At 37.5% G+C, this 15,085-nt stretch overlaps 1 protein-coding gene across 1 annotated transcript in view; it reads right to left on the bottom strand.

The window, feature by feature from the left end:
• The window catches only part of LOC146004472 (trypsin 5G1-like), a 37,021-nt gene extending 24,001 nt beyond the window's left edge, over positions 1-13,020 (bottom strand). Inside the window, exons 1-2 of the mRNA XM_083143329.1 lie at positions 12,975-13,020; positions 11,251-11,333 (exon numbers count right to left, since the gene is read on the bottom strand). Coding sequence (XP_082999455.1) covers positions 11,251-11,333; positions 12,975-13,020 — 129 coding nt within the window. The remainder of the gene's footprint in view (positions 1-11,250; positions 11,334-12,974) is intronic.
• Positions 13,021-15,085: the final 2,065 nt, after the last annotated feature.

Raw genomic sequence — 15,085 nt, 5'->3', positions numbered from 1 at the left:
TTACAACCCCTGAGGGTGATGTTAAAATTTCAGTAGGGAGAAATATTTACAGAATTAAGCACTCAAACATGATTTCTGGCACTGTTTATACTGTTTCTGCTGGTGACTGCTTATATATTGAGGTCCCTGGATCATATGACAAGCTTATACCCTTTTTTATAGAATTAAGAATCAGATATTCAATAATAAATAACCACTAAACAAAATGCCTAATGATATTTTTGGCCATACAAGGCATGAAGATCACAGTGATGAGATTTTGATGCTTGATGTCAGAGTCAAGAAATTAAGAAGTGATTTACAAGCTTTACAAACCACACTCAATGCCAGTCTTCAATTAGAAATTACAAATTTGCAATCACAATGCATGGACCCTCTTCTTAAAATTGACTCAGAACTCAAATTGCTGCTTCAGAAATATACTGATTTGGCCACATTGGATAATTTTCAAAGTTTAGAAGAAGCTGTAGCAGCTCTTCAAGCCAGATTTAAGACCCAGGCCACCAACTCTGAGCAATTGAAACAACAATTGGAAGAGCAAATAAATAATGTCCAGGCACAGCTCCAAACAATTGTCAAAAGCATAAAATCACAAGAAGATTTTGATCTAGTGATTTCCACTCTAAAGGAACAGATTCAGTCACTCCAAATACCTAATCTGGACCCTCTGAACAATGCCATAGCCGAGGTTAAAGAAAAAATTGAGACACTTGAAAATTTTATGAACAACTTGCCATCTTCTGATGCTTTGAATACAATAACTCGGAGTGTGGCCAATATTAAGCTGCAACTTGAAACATATGAAGATTTTGGAAAAATTCAAAGTTCCATAACCCATCTTGAAGGTACAATAGCAGCAGTGCAAAGTGATTTGGCAAATGTACTAGAATCCAGATTGCCTGGGATTGTAGACACACTCATCAGTGTCCAGCAACAAATCACAAAGCTTGAAAACCTCAACACTGAATCTGAACTGTCTCATTTTCATCACTTGATAGATGATATCCAAACAAAACTTGAAATTTTACAACAATCCACACCCTCTCAGGCAGATATAGCCCTGCTCCAAAATGCTATGCAAAATGTGGCTGATGCTTCTGAATTACACAATGTGAAATTGGCACTTGAATTTTTGCAAAATACAGTCTCAAATCTTCCTACATCACAGGAACTTAAAAATATTAAGAGGGCAGTGAATCGGATATTGAAATCAGAAGATATCAAGAATATCCAAGCAGAAATCAAACATCTCACTCAGACAGTGGCCACTCTACCAACCAATCAACATATTAATGAATTGCATGCCCTGTTTGAGGATATCAGAATACAGGTCCATGATCTTACAGCTCAAAATTCAAAATTGGCAGTTGTTGAAAATTTGCAACAAATTGTAGCTAATATCAAGCAACAGCTAGGGACCATGGAATCCAATCAAGCAAATGCTCTGTCTGTTTTTGCCACCCAGCTTCAAGAAATTGTGCAGCAATACAAGAGACTTGCTGTGGACATAAAAATCAAGCCGGGCCATGATGATGTTGTTAGGACTATCAATGAGCACCTTGAATCTGTAACAAGCAGATTGCTCACAGCAGAAAAGGAAATAACAGGCATAATTGAAAATCCAAAACATACAGTAATTCTTGAATTGTACAGCATCCCCAACAAAGAATATGATTCTCCATTTACACCAGGTGGCAAAATATATATGCTGTCCCCTGCACAATTTTATTATCATTTTTTTGTTGGGGGCACATTGAGACCAATCAAGATCAAATATTGGCTTCAACCACAGGCACACCACTTCCCCACCTTATCAATAACAAATGCTGAGAACAAAGTGAAAATCACCAGTGTAGAATTGGAGGATTTTACAGATCCCAATACATTGGAAACAGCCTATACTGAAGATGATGGCTCTTTGGAATTTAAAATACATATAGGGGACAAATTATATTTAGAAAATCCTGCAGTATCAGCTGCTGAACACCCCATAGTTGCAATATTCTTGTTTACATATTATGTCTAGACAAATTATTGTTGATGAATTACACAGACAGGCCAGACATAATTTTAAGAGACTCCCAGTAGTCACAAAAAGCATAGATGATTTATGGCAGGGGGACTTGATTGAAATTGCAAGTGGACAGTTGAAAAACTTAGACAAAATCAACAAGGGCTACAAGTATCTACTTACTGTAATAGATACATTTTCAAAATTTGCCTGGGCTGTACCACTCAAATCCAAGACTGGAAAATGTGTTAGAGAAGCTTTGAGAACAATCATCAATCAGAGTGGAAGATCCCCGCGATATTTGCAAACAGATAATGGCAAAGAATTTTATAATTCAGTGTTTCAACAATTTATTAAAAGCCAGGCAATAAAACATTATTCGAGTTACAGTGACCTCAAGGCCTCAATTGTAGAGAGATTCAACAGAACCCTAAAAAATCTTATGTATAAACAATTTACACTTCAAGGTAATTATAAATGGATTAATATTCTTCCAGAACTTCTACAAAAATATAACAACTCGGTCCATTCCACAATCAACATGAAACCCTCTGAAGTAACTTCATCTGATGAGCAAAAATTGATCAGCACTGTTTATTATCCTAGATATCAGCCAACAATAAGAAAGGCCAAATACAGGGTGGGTGATCAAGTAAGAATCAGCAAATATAAGCACTTATTCAAAAGAGGCTTTACTAGAAACTGGAGCACTGAATTATTTACAGTGGTTCAAGTTAAACCCGGGACCCTTAACACATATATAATAAAGGATCACCGAGGAGAAATTCTCAAAGGCAGGTTCTATGAACAAGAGCTCAGCAAAACTAAACAGCCTGACACATATCTCATAGAAAAAATCATCCGCAGAAAAGGCAACAAATTATTTGTCAAATGGCTAGGACTTCCAGAACACAGCTGGATCGATGCAAACAAAATAATAATATGAGCACCTGGGATGTTATAAAAAGGCTGCCAGAACCTGAAAAACAGAATAAGAGAAATGGCAAATTGTTACCTGATAATATTAGGTGTCTTATTGTTGGGCCATCTGCTTGTGGTAAAACTACACTAATGGTTGATAATTTTTTATTGGCACCCAACTGGTTAGACTGGAAAAACAGGCACTTGTATATTTTTTCTAAGAGCTTGGAACAATTAAAATATCAGCAGCTGATGAAGCTATATGATGGATTGGATATTGCCACTTTTGAACCAGATGTTAAGCCACTTCATGAATGTCTCGATAATTCTGTTGTTGTGTTTGATGACATTATATTGGATAATCAAAACAAGGTTAGAAATTTCTTTACACAGGGCCGGCACAAAAACATTGATTGCTTCTACCTGGCACAGACTTTTTCAAAAATACCGAAGCAACTGATCCGAGACAACAGCAATTTTATATGTGTGTTTCATCAGGATCATACCAACCTCAAACACATACATGATGAATGTGTAGGTGGGGACTTGAGCTACAATGATTTTTCTAAATTTTGCAGCAAGTGCTGGAACCAGGACAGTTATGGGTTTGTCACAATTGATATGACAAGAACACCCAATAGTGGCAAATACAGAAATAAAATTAACAATTTTCTAGACGTAGAGACGTATATAAATAAACATGAAAAGGCCAATCATTGATGACCTTAAGTTAAGAGATTATCTTGTAAAAAGATTTAAGGGATGGAAATCAGAGAACCGTGGAATTTATGAAAAACACAAACAAACAGAACAGCCTGTAATTGATGCTATTAATAATTTAGGTAAAAATATCAAAACTGTTACAGAGCAAAATCAAAATTTGCTCACAGAGCTTGTACCTTTAGCTGCAAGGAACATATTAGATTATCCATTCACCCCACTTTCAAGTATTCATACACCTAGTCCTATTGCTCCTAGAAGAATTGAGGCTAGTCAGGATCCTATTGAATTGGGTCTTCTTGCTCAAAAATATTTAACCACACCTAAAGACAATAAAGATGAGGTGTTTGGCTTATATGCTGACACAGAGCTTGATGGCAGCATCATACATAGAATTGGCAATTTCAGAGTAACATTTATGGGAGATGATATAATTGTATATTCAGAATCTCGACTTGGAGAAAAAGGTGCTTTTGTTAAGTACTCCGGAACACCTGGATTGTGGGAACTGATGACTAGGAAAAGGCCTGGCAGCTATACAGATCAGGATTATGAGGATTACAAAGAAATATTAATAAAATCAGATGCTCTATACCAGAACAATGATCCCACACAAAAAAGAGTCAAGTCGAGCAGTGGAGCAAAATACAATAATTTAATCAAGCCCATATGGTCACAAATCAAGACTGGCAGTGGAATCAAACAATACAACACCCTGCCCAAAGAATTTGTGTGGGTTGATGATGTCAGGAAACTTGTAGATAGGTTATTGGTGATAGCTGGGGAAGAAAATGCTGGGAACCACAATTTTTACAATGAAAAGGTTGGAATTATGGACATGATAAGCACCAAATTGTCTAATTTTATAGTGAATGACACTAAGGGGATTGGATATCTCATAAAAATTATTAATACTCTACCCCCCAAATTTTGGAATATTTCTGAGGGTCGGGGCCTTGTTAATGACATTATAAACAAGTTGCCATTTGAACTACACATTCCAGGCTATCAATATTGTGGTCCAGGCACAAAATTGGACCATAGATTAAACAGAGGTGATCCTGGTGTTAATCCCTTAGATGCTGCTTGTAGAGACCATGACATAGCATACAACACACATTCCGATCTTGACAAGAGACATGTTGCAGACAAGAAATTAGAAGAGGCTGCATTTGGCAGATTTGTAAGCAAAGATGCATCTTTGAGGGAAAAAATAGCAGCATTGGGAACCACCATAGCTATGAATACCAAACAAAAACTGGGGTGGGGGTTGTGAATATGTATATAATAAACCTACAATGAAGGCCAAGGGTGTTATGTATCAAATACCTTATGCAGGTCTCAAATCTCTTAAAACTATTGACAGTCTTTTGACCAAAAAACAGCGCAAGAAAAAAAATTCTTGTCTTGCAAAGGGCCATGGTATGAAATTGTTGCTTAGTACCCCCCAATTAAAAAAATTACAGCAATCAAGAAAAAAATCACATGTGGGGGGATTTATATTTACCATCCCTGCCATCTTAGCTGCTCTCGGGGCTGTGGGGAGCTTGGCTGGGGGTTCAGCCGCCATAGCAAAAACAGTAATTGATGCCAAGAAGAATAGGGCAGAATTAGATGAGCAGAGGCGCCATAACCTGGCAATGGAGAAACAAGGCAAAGGTGTTAAAAGAGCCATGAATAAGTTTAAAAAAAACAAGAGCCGCTTACAAACCAAGATATTGAAGCTTTAATCAAGCCATTGGGCATCAAACATTTTAGAGGTGTGTACATGTCTGATTCTTTGCCAGAACAACCACTCAACAAAGAGTGTGGCATTGTTAATTTGGATGAGTACAAAAATCAGGGCACTCACTGGATCTGTTATCTTAAATATTTAAACAATGAGGCATTTGTGTTTGATTCATTTGGAGGTGTTCCACCTGAAAATTTAATAAAATATCTAAAATCACCTAATCTTTATTACAATAATGCCCGTGTTCAAAACTTCAAAGATGTTAATTGCGGACATTTGTGTTTATCTGTTCTTAGATACATGTCTCAAATAAATAAACCATCAATTGAAGATTTTCAAAAAGCCTTGTGGTATCTGAAACATCATGGGGGTATTCCATCTCACCAGCCAAAATTCAATATTGAAACTCAAATTGCATGATGATATTGTATATCCCAAAACAATAGCTCTCAGAGCATTTTATGGCATGTACCTGATCCCTAATATTACACACCACAACAATACAATTGCAGTAGGGGATGAAAAAATTGTCATTACTCCAGGGCAGTATAATCTATCCACTCTAAATGCTCAATTACCCAGAGGTGTAGTGTTAAGTCAAAATTCTGTCACTCACAGGGTAGAAATTGTATCTGCCACAGAAACAGTAGATCTGGGTACCATAGGAGAGCTGTTAGGCTTTGAGAACAACACAAAACTTGAACCAGGCATCAAACACACTGCTATGAATATACCCAAATTCTTAGCCATAGAGACTCTGAATATTCACTGCAATGTGGCTGAGGGTATGATCACCAAATCAAATGGCATAGGCACTCACAAACAAACTGGCATCATTGCAACATTCAAACCTAATTCTGAATTTATGGAGCCCATCATCTACAATCCATCCCCAACGTTATATTTTCCTGTGTGCCATAATAGAATAGATTATATTGAATTGATGGTCACTAATGAAAAAGAAGAATTAGTTGATTTTGCTGGAGCCACAACAACTGCAATCATAGAGATTAATATTTAAATAAAAATACATACAAGAAGAAAATGGAAAATATTGAGAGTTATGAGCTACAATCATTCCCCCCAAACAGGAGGACATTTGCAAATTTAAATCAACCCAACACAGAGATTGAGGTTGATCTTGATGTAGGGGATGGATTTATACACCCTCACAGAGCAGATCTATACATCAAATTTGATGTTGTAAAGCTCGATGGTACCGATTATCCGGCAAATTCTAATATAAGACTTGTAGACAATTTTGTGCCACATCTATTCTCTGAAATTGAGATCAGAAAGCATGGCGTTGTTATAAACAGAGTGGATTATCCCGGCATTACCTCCACAGCTTTGGCCACATTAAAATTATCCAAAACCGAGGCTTCATATTACAAAATCGGGGGATTTGAGGCTGGTGATAAGATATTATCTAAGAACCACACAGTGCTGTTCCCCATGCGCCTGTTGCCAGGATTCTTCTCAGATTACAAAGAAATTATGTGGAAGGGTGGGTTAAGAATCACATTTAGAAGAGCTGCAAACGATAATAATGCTTTGATGAGGTACAGTGCAATAAACCCCACAGGAGAAGCTCTGCCTAATACCCTACCAGATGCAGGCAAATGCATTATTCAGACTATGGAGCTAAGAATCCCTGTTGTTGAGTATGAGGCCAGTTATGCTCTTAAATACAAAGCTGATATAATAAAAAATCCACAAATTCCTCTGCAATTTTATACATATCAATGCGTACAGAAGCCCGCATCTGGTACATATTATGAGTTTGATGCTACAAATTCATTCTCCAGTATTCAATATGACATGCCTGATTTTGTAGTGGTATTGTTTCAGACTGGAAGACACAACAATCAGGAAAAAAATTCAAGCAAATTTGATAACTGCAACATCAAGAACATATATCTTAAAAATGGCAGAAATGAGGTATTTCCTAGAGAAAATTACAATTTAGACATGTCCAAGAATGATTTCCTTAAATTATATGAGGCATTTACATCCTTCAAAAGGGTCACAACTGGCAATACTGACATGTATTACACACCAGATGAATTCAAAGCACAGAGACCCATGTTTGTAATCAACACTTCAAAAAGAAAACAAGTTGTGGTGAATGACAGAACAAATATTAAAATTATCTGTGAATTCCATGAGGCATTACCTGATGACACCATATGTAGTGTTATTCTCATAGGAGAAAAATCATATGTTTATGATGTAAGAAATGAGAGAGTCACGGAGCAATTCTAGAGGGTCTCTGCATATTGCATTGTTTTAATATTGGATATGCAAGTTGAGGCTGGGGTCCAATTAAACTTAAACTGGAAGTAAATATGTGTGTATATGGGTGGTTGTTGGTGTGTATATGGGTGTGTATGTGGGTGTGAGTGGTCTACTTTTAAGTGTGGCCAAAAAAAATATCAAGAGGGGCATATTTTTGACAGGATTATGGACAACAATCTCACAGAAGTACCTTTTATAAGTGTAGCCTCATCAATCCGAGGGGGCTCTTCATTTCTCATGGAATCCATGAGGGCATTTTTACAAAAATCTTGGATTAGGCAGGGTTCTACACTAGAGCAAAAAGCTCATATGCTCATGTTGAGCTTGTTTTAAGTATAGCCAAACCTGCTTGAGGGGGGCTCATCATTTCTTGAGTTTATAATAGGTACTTTCCCACTACTTAGTTTTAAGTAACGTAGATAGTGTGCTTTCTTTTTATAATGTGAGAATGATGGTACACTTTGTATTGAACACGTTTTATGCTCAATTGATGGAATATTAACCTGCTTTATTAGATAAATCTTCTTGGTCGCTTCCGCTTAAACAAACATATCTGTAGGCAAGGGCACCCGCAGAGGGCGGGCAGGAGGGGCACTTGCCCTTCTGAGATTTCTAGAAAGACTCATATAATTCATATTAACCGGGAGAAAACATCACCCCACCTTTCCCCCACTTTAAGCACTGCTGCCCCTCCCCCCCCTGAGAAAAATTCTGTGGGCAGCCTTGGCAGTAGCGACAAAGTCAGAAAGGCTAAGTATCTTTGTGGACCATTTCCGGTTCCAATAATGAAGATATTTTTAACGCTAATTTTCATTCAGACAGTTTCGCTTCTTAAAGATCCCCCCCCCCTTTTGGACCCTGTCCACAAATAGCCAACGTCACAAATATATAATGTTAGTACAAAAACAACCGCGCAATTTTAATGTCAACATGAATATGAGTGGGAGTATTATTTGTTTTACTATTTTCCTTTTTTTATTTCACGTATCTTAATTTTATGTTAGAAGATACATTATTTTAATGCATGCTGTTACCTATTTTCTTCCTTTAAGAATACTATTCTGTAAAATTTCTTGTATACGAGGTTTACTTAATGTTTTTTTTTTTTACTTGCCAGTAGTGGACATGTTTTATTTTCTACTGATATTCACAACGATATTGAAATGGATCTGTTTTGAATTTCTACCCTTTTAAATTTATTTTAGTTCAAGGGGGCCCAAAACATTATTACGGAGTGGGGCTCAGGAGGGGGCGGGGAACTTCATTGCCATAAGGGCTAATACGCCCATGATTGTATATACTGTGTGCACATTGTTATAAGACCAATACAGTTTCACGCGCATAGCACAAGGTTTTGGCGTTATAAAGCTGTGGTTGCAAATTTACTGATAATTTCCTCATTTTGCACTTTTACCATATTGGAACCCTCAGGATGCAATTATGGTAGGCATTAACCACAGCCCCCCTACCCCCTCATTCTCTGAAAGAAGCGTTAGAGTACATAATTAATACAAATGTTCTAAAACGGGGTATGTACTATAACATTTGTATCTGTTGTTCTAATGCAAATCTGTAAGTTAGACGTTCTAGGTTTGAGTCCATAACGGACATAAGAATATTTGTACGCATAGTTTCCTGTGCATTGTGTGAAAGGCAATGACAACCGGTTCGTTATCCTTACAGCGCTGGCTACATCATTATCGATTTCTAACTTCCTTAAATAATTCTAACACATTTGCCGCCGACTTTGCAAATTTCGACCTTATTTTCGCGGTCAGTTGCATATTATCCGTGATGTTGGAGGGAGATTTTGTTCAAAATAAAGTTATTGGAAGTTCTGGTAACAATAAATTCCAATTCCTAATTCCAATAACTGTCAGTTATTTACTGTAAAAACGATTTCTCTGACTCGAAATGCACAGTTATACAGGGTGACTGGTAATTAGATGTATTCCCTGAAAGGGGTTAAAGTAGAGACAATTTGCAATAAATTTGAACATATGATACCCCGTCCGAAAATTAGTAGTTTTCGAGATAATCGAATTTCTATTGTTTCTTTAAAAAATGACAATTTTCCACATAAAAAGATGAATTGAGAAAAAACTGCTCATTGTATGGAACTTATTTCAGAATTTTCTGATAGCTAACAAATAAGTGGTTCCTTGAAAAAAAAGTTTTTCCCAAATAACAATCACATGTAAGTAACGGGTGGGTCTAAACTTACAAGTGATGATAAAAAAATGCACTCTTAGTTTACTTGGCAACGTATTAATAACAAAAATGGTATGACACGAAGCGTACAAATTACTTTAATTACTTCCTTGTGTCATCTGATATCCAACAAGGTACAAATGTTGCTAACATTCACATTTGTGTACAAGAAATAATACTTCATTCATCTTCATGTGAATGGAATCAATGAACAATACAATTAAAGAACATTACACGTCTTGCTCAAAGTGGACACCTCCGTTACGAATGCAGGCACGCAGGTTTTTACGGACATTTGGTCTCGTATTTCGTGATGTGATGGTGTCTGCCTCAAAAAATGTTCATAAGTGATGCCATTTAAGATTTGGGGCAGGAAAAATGGATCCATCAAATGAATGTTGATGACGCCCATCTATACTTCTGCCTGGGCGTGCGACAGTGTCTGGATGAAAATTACCCCAAAAAATGGATTGGCCGAGGAGGCCCTATTCCCTGGCTGGCTCGATTCCCCGATTTGAGGCCTTGCTACATTTGGAGCCACATGAAAGACTCAGTTTACAAGACACCGGTAAACTCGCAAGAAGAGCTCAGGGAGAGGATCTTAACAGCTGGTCAACACGTCAAAGACACCATCACATCACGAGTTACGAGACCAAATGTCCGTAAAAACCTGCGTGCCTGCATTCGTAACGGAGGTGTCCACTTTGAGCAAGACGTGTAATGTTCTTTAATTGTTTTGTTCATTGATTCCATTCACATGAAGATGAATGAAGTATTATTTCTTGTACACAAATGTGAATGTTAGCAACATTTGTACCTTGTTGGATATCAGATGACACAAGGAAGTAATTAAAGTAATTTGTACGCTTCGTGTCATACCATTTTTGTTATTAATACGTTGCCAAGTAAACTAAGAGTGCATTTTTTTATCATCACTTGTAAGTTTAGACCCATCCGGTACTTACATGTGATTGTTATTTGGGAAAAACTTTTTTTCCAACGAACCACTTATTTGTTAGCTATCAGAAAATTCTGAAATAAGTTCCATACAATGAGCATTATCTCGAAAACTACTAATTTTCGGATGGGGTATCATATGGTCAAATTTATTGCAAATTGTCTCTACTTTAACCCCTTTCAGGGCATACATCTAATTACCAGTCACCCTGTATAATAGAACCTAATAGAAACGGATTCTAAAAATGCGCGTTTAAAATAACTGAGCTGAGTGAATCCCTCCGTCAAATTTATCTTTAATATTTACTTTAGGGAAATACCAAAGTCAAATTTTTGTGCATGGAGAAATGTCAATGCACTTGGCAACACTGGTTTCAATTGTTTGACATTAATTTATTACCTGCCATGGGAATTCTCCCTGCCCTGCTTCCGTTCCTCCCACAATTCTACCATTTGGGAACCAGTTGATTTTCTTGGGTGCGGCTGAAATAAAGCAAGCATATATTATTAAATATCATCTGTAGCATTGAATAGGAAAGTTTGCTGTATCAGAGACGACCAAAGGCCAAATCACACGGAACTGGATTACCAGTTCGCGTTGAACTGGCTATCTGGTTTTGATGAATAGGACATGTTCTAATTGCAACTGACTTTCCTCGACTGAATTCTGTGGAACAGCCAACCAGTTTGCCCATGTGAAGATAATCTGTGAGTTTGCGGAAGGAAAGTTCTTTGTCTGTGCTTTCCGAATGTTTGTGTTTGTTCGCTTCTCGATAAGAGAAAAAGTAACAGAAATGATTCGTGTTCAGTTCGTTAGGTATTTATGCAAAGCAATGAGATGTGTACGTACGTGACAAATATGATTAGCCGATAATGAAAATACTGATTATTACAAGTGTATTGAATGTTTGATAGTTGAATATATTTCTTTAATGAATAAATCCTACGAATCTCGTGTATGAATATGCATACCCGAGTTCGTTAAAAAGCTTGTTCAGTACGCATTGATTACTATATTATCTTTCGAGCCAATTTCTAGTCCAAACTTTTATCTTTCAATTTTTAATAACAGCAGTAATTCTCCTACAACGTTCTTCAAATTGTTCGTCCATCTTTTTTTAAATTGTCTGCTCTGCGCAAGGTCTTATGGGAACAAAAATATGCCGACAAGTATGGTAACAAGTATCATGTGAGGCGAAAACTAGCAAATGGGTAGCCAGTCCAGCGCCAACTAGGGCATTCCTACTGGAAATCCAGTTCCTTGTGATTCGGCTTAAGTTTGTAAAAGAAGGGGCTGATGAACTGTTCATTGGAAGTTCATTATAATATATAATAATTATTTATATATGACAGAGACAGTAAATAAATATTCAAGAAATTAATGCAATTATATTGAATGGAAAAATCAAAATTCAACAAAACCAGGAGTTGAACAATGAATGCTCGGAAATAGTTTGTTATTGTGAGGAAATGAATGATTTATTATGAGTCATTAATATTTTCTTATAGTTATTGTTAATAATATTAATAATAATAATAATAATAATGTAAAAGTAAAAAAAGTGAAGTGCTCCCCTGTGCACACATTCTTGATCTCTGTCCAAGGTGGGGGTGATGTGATCATCACCACGCCCCTGGCTGCCTTTACCGCCCAGAGTTTCCTCCAGGTACCCACTTTATACGACGCTGAGTGGGCGCCGGAGCCGCTTGAACAGGTGGGGAAAATCCCGGTTCTCTCCTGCCGGGGATGGAACCCGGGTCTCTTGCAGCTGAATTTTTTGCTCCAGTGTGAGGAAGAACAAATAGGCGGAAAATAAACAGTTTATCAACAATGCAAAAGAAAAAGAAAGAAAAACATAACTCACATTGATCTGTAGGCAAGTATCGAAAACCACAAACAGACCACTTGAAGAAACAAAGGAAGAAAAAAAATCATAACAACAATGCTGACGAAAGAAAAAAAAACGGCCGCTGATCTTTATAGAGGCTGCCTCCAGTACAGGAAAGTATGTAGTGTTTTCAGTTGAACGTAGGGGGTGCGCAAGCACCCCCTGACGCCGCCCCTGATTATCACTTTTAACACACCATAGATTAATACAAAGAGTCCCAAATGGCAATACTTACCCAATGCGCACGCCACGAGGACTGATGCCACAATCAAACGAAACATCTTGAAAGGCTAGGTCGTCCTTCTGAAAGATCTATCCTTATATAGTATTGTCCTACCTGTTATCAACAATAAGTAATTATCTCATATAAACCTCTCGCGAATAAGAACCATTGTGTCTTTGTTTTCTATAAGTGCTATGATGACACCATGAGGTACTAGGAACAGCATTAAAAATAAATTATCAGTTAGAAGGAGCGATACGAAGTTTAGTCTGTGAACTTCAGAACTGGGAAATCCAGTGATTTCTTCAACAAGCATTGTTGAAAGCAGTACAGGGTGCACCAAAAGTATCCACACATAGGCATTTCACTAGAATAACTAGATATGTTGAATATGAATCTATATCATGTATCGATCACTAAACGTACTCTGGCTCAAGAACAGTCCTCGGCGGAGGTTTATGTTGTCTTGTGTTTGTCATTGTTCATTCCGAACGCGCTATACAGATCAACTTTTGATAAGTATGGATTTCTTGTTTTTGGTTCGTAATAAGCAGTTCATCCCTATATTGAGCCCGAATCACACGGAACTGGATTTCCAGTAGGAATGCCCTAGTTGGCGCTGAACTGGCTACCCATCTGCTAGTTTTCGCCTCACATGATACTTGTTACTGTACTTGTCGGTATACTGTTGTTCCCGTAAGACATTGCGCAGAGCAACAATATGTACTAGAAATTGGCTCGAAAAAAATATGGTAATCATATTGTGCGTACCGAACAAGCTTTTTAATGAACTCTGGTATGCATATTAATATATGAGATATGCAGGATTCATTCATTAAAAAAAGAAATCTTCAACTAAATATATCAAACATTTAATACACCTGTAGGCCTAATAATAAGGATTTTCATTTTCAGCTAATCATATTTTTCACGTACGTACACACATCTCATAGCTTTGCATAAATACCTAAAAATTAATGAACTGAAAACGAATGCACTGCACGTCATCTTTCCTCGTTTTTTATCGAGAAACTAACAAAAACAGCCAACACTCGGAAACCACAGACTAAAAACTCCCCTTTGCAAACTCGCAGATTATCTTCACATGGCCAAACTTCGCTCTGATTGGTTGTTCCACAGAATCCATCCGAGGAAAGCCAGTTGCAATTAGAACATGCCGTATCCCTCAAAACCAGTCAAGCAGCCAGGCACTTCCGGTTACGTAGTCAGTTCAGCGCCAACTAGAGCATTCCTACTGGATTTTCAGTGTCGTGTGATTCGGCCTTTAGTTTTAATGTGCAAATTAATTCATGTTTAATCGACGTTTTTAATTTAATTGCCACAGCACTTATTATTTTCGTATGTGACGAATTCGATTCACAATGACGCTAGCATACATAGGTAAAATTTTCAAATAAAGAAATTGTTATAATATTACAGTTTGCGTGTTCCATACTGGCAGCGAACACATTATGTTTTGCATTTGTTTGTTCGTCGATTTCCTCTGTCGAACGTGTTCCTTGCTATTGTTGATAATGCATTTTATAGTTGGTGCTTTTACTTGGTTAAAGTGTAAGATCTGAAGCGAGATGCCGCCACGAACGTGGGTGGGGATAAACAGCAGGCGAGTTGTTTTCGTCCAATCACACTCAACCTTCAGCCAATGGGCGTAGCTGTCATTCTGCTCGTCTACTCCACGTGGAGTCCTTGAGCCAATGGGCGCAGCTTTCATTCTGCTCGTCTAGTCCACGTGGAGTCTCAACCGTGCGGTGAATGTATGGTTGGAGCTGATGGGCGTGCTCCGTCGACTTCAAAGCCAGCCGCTCGTTAATGTAGCTAGCACGTCGAAACACTCCGTGGTGACGTAGTCCCGACTTCGAATCTCGGCCTGGCATGGGTGTTGTTGAGTGTCCTTTCATCAATTTCATTACGTCATCACTAATCCTCATTAGACAAAAGTGGAAGAAAGGCGAAGTACAATAAACCAAATCAATCAATCAACAATGAAGACACTTTAGAATGAAGAGTCTTGAATTTCAGTCCGCTTATTTCTTGTCTTGGCCAGTTTGCAAATACTGTAAATGCTTCTTACAACGTTGCAATTATCATTAATCTTGTGGATT

The sequence above is a fragment of the Lepisma saccharinum genome, chromosome 21 (assembly GCF_977018435.1).
Source record: "Lepisma saccharinum chromosome 21, izLepSacc3.1, whole genome shotgun sequence".
NCBI lineage: Eukaryota > Metazoa > Arthropoda > Insecta > Zygentoma > Lepismatidae > Lepisma > Lepisma saccharinum.
Note: the sequence above shows the minus strand (reverse complement) of the source record. Positions and strands in the feature narration are given on the sequence as shown.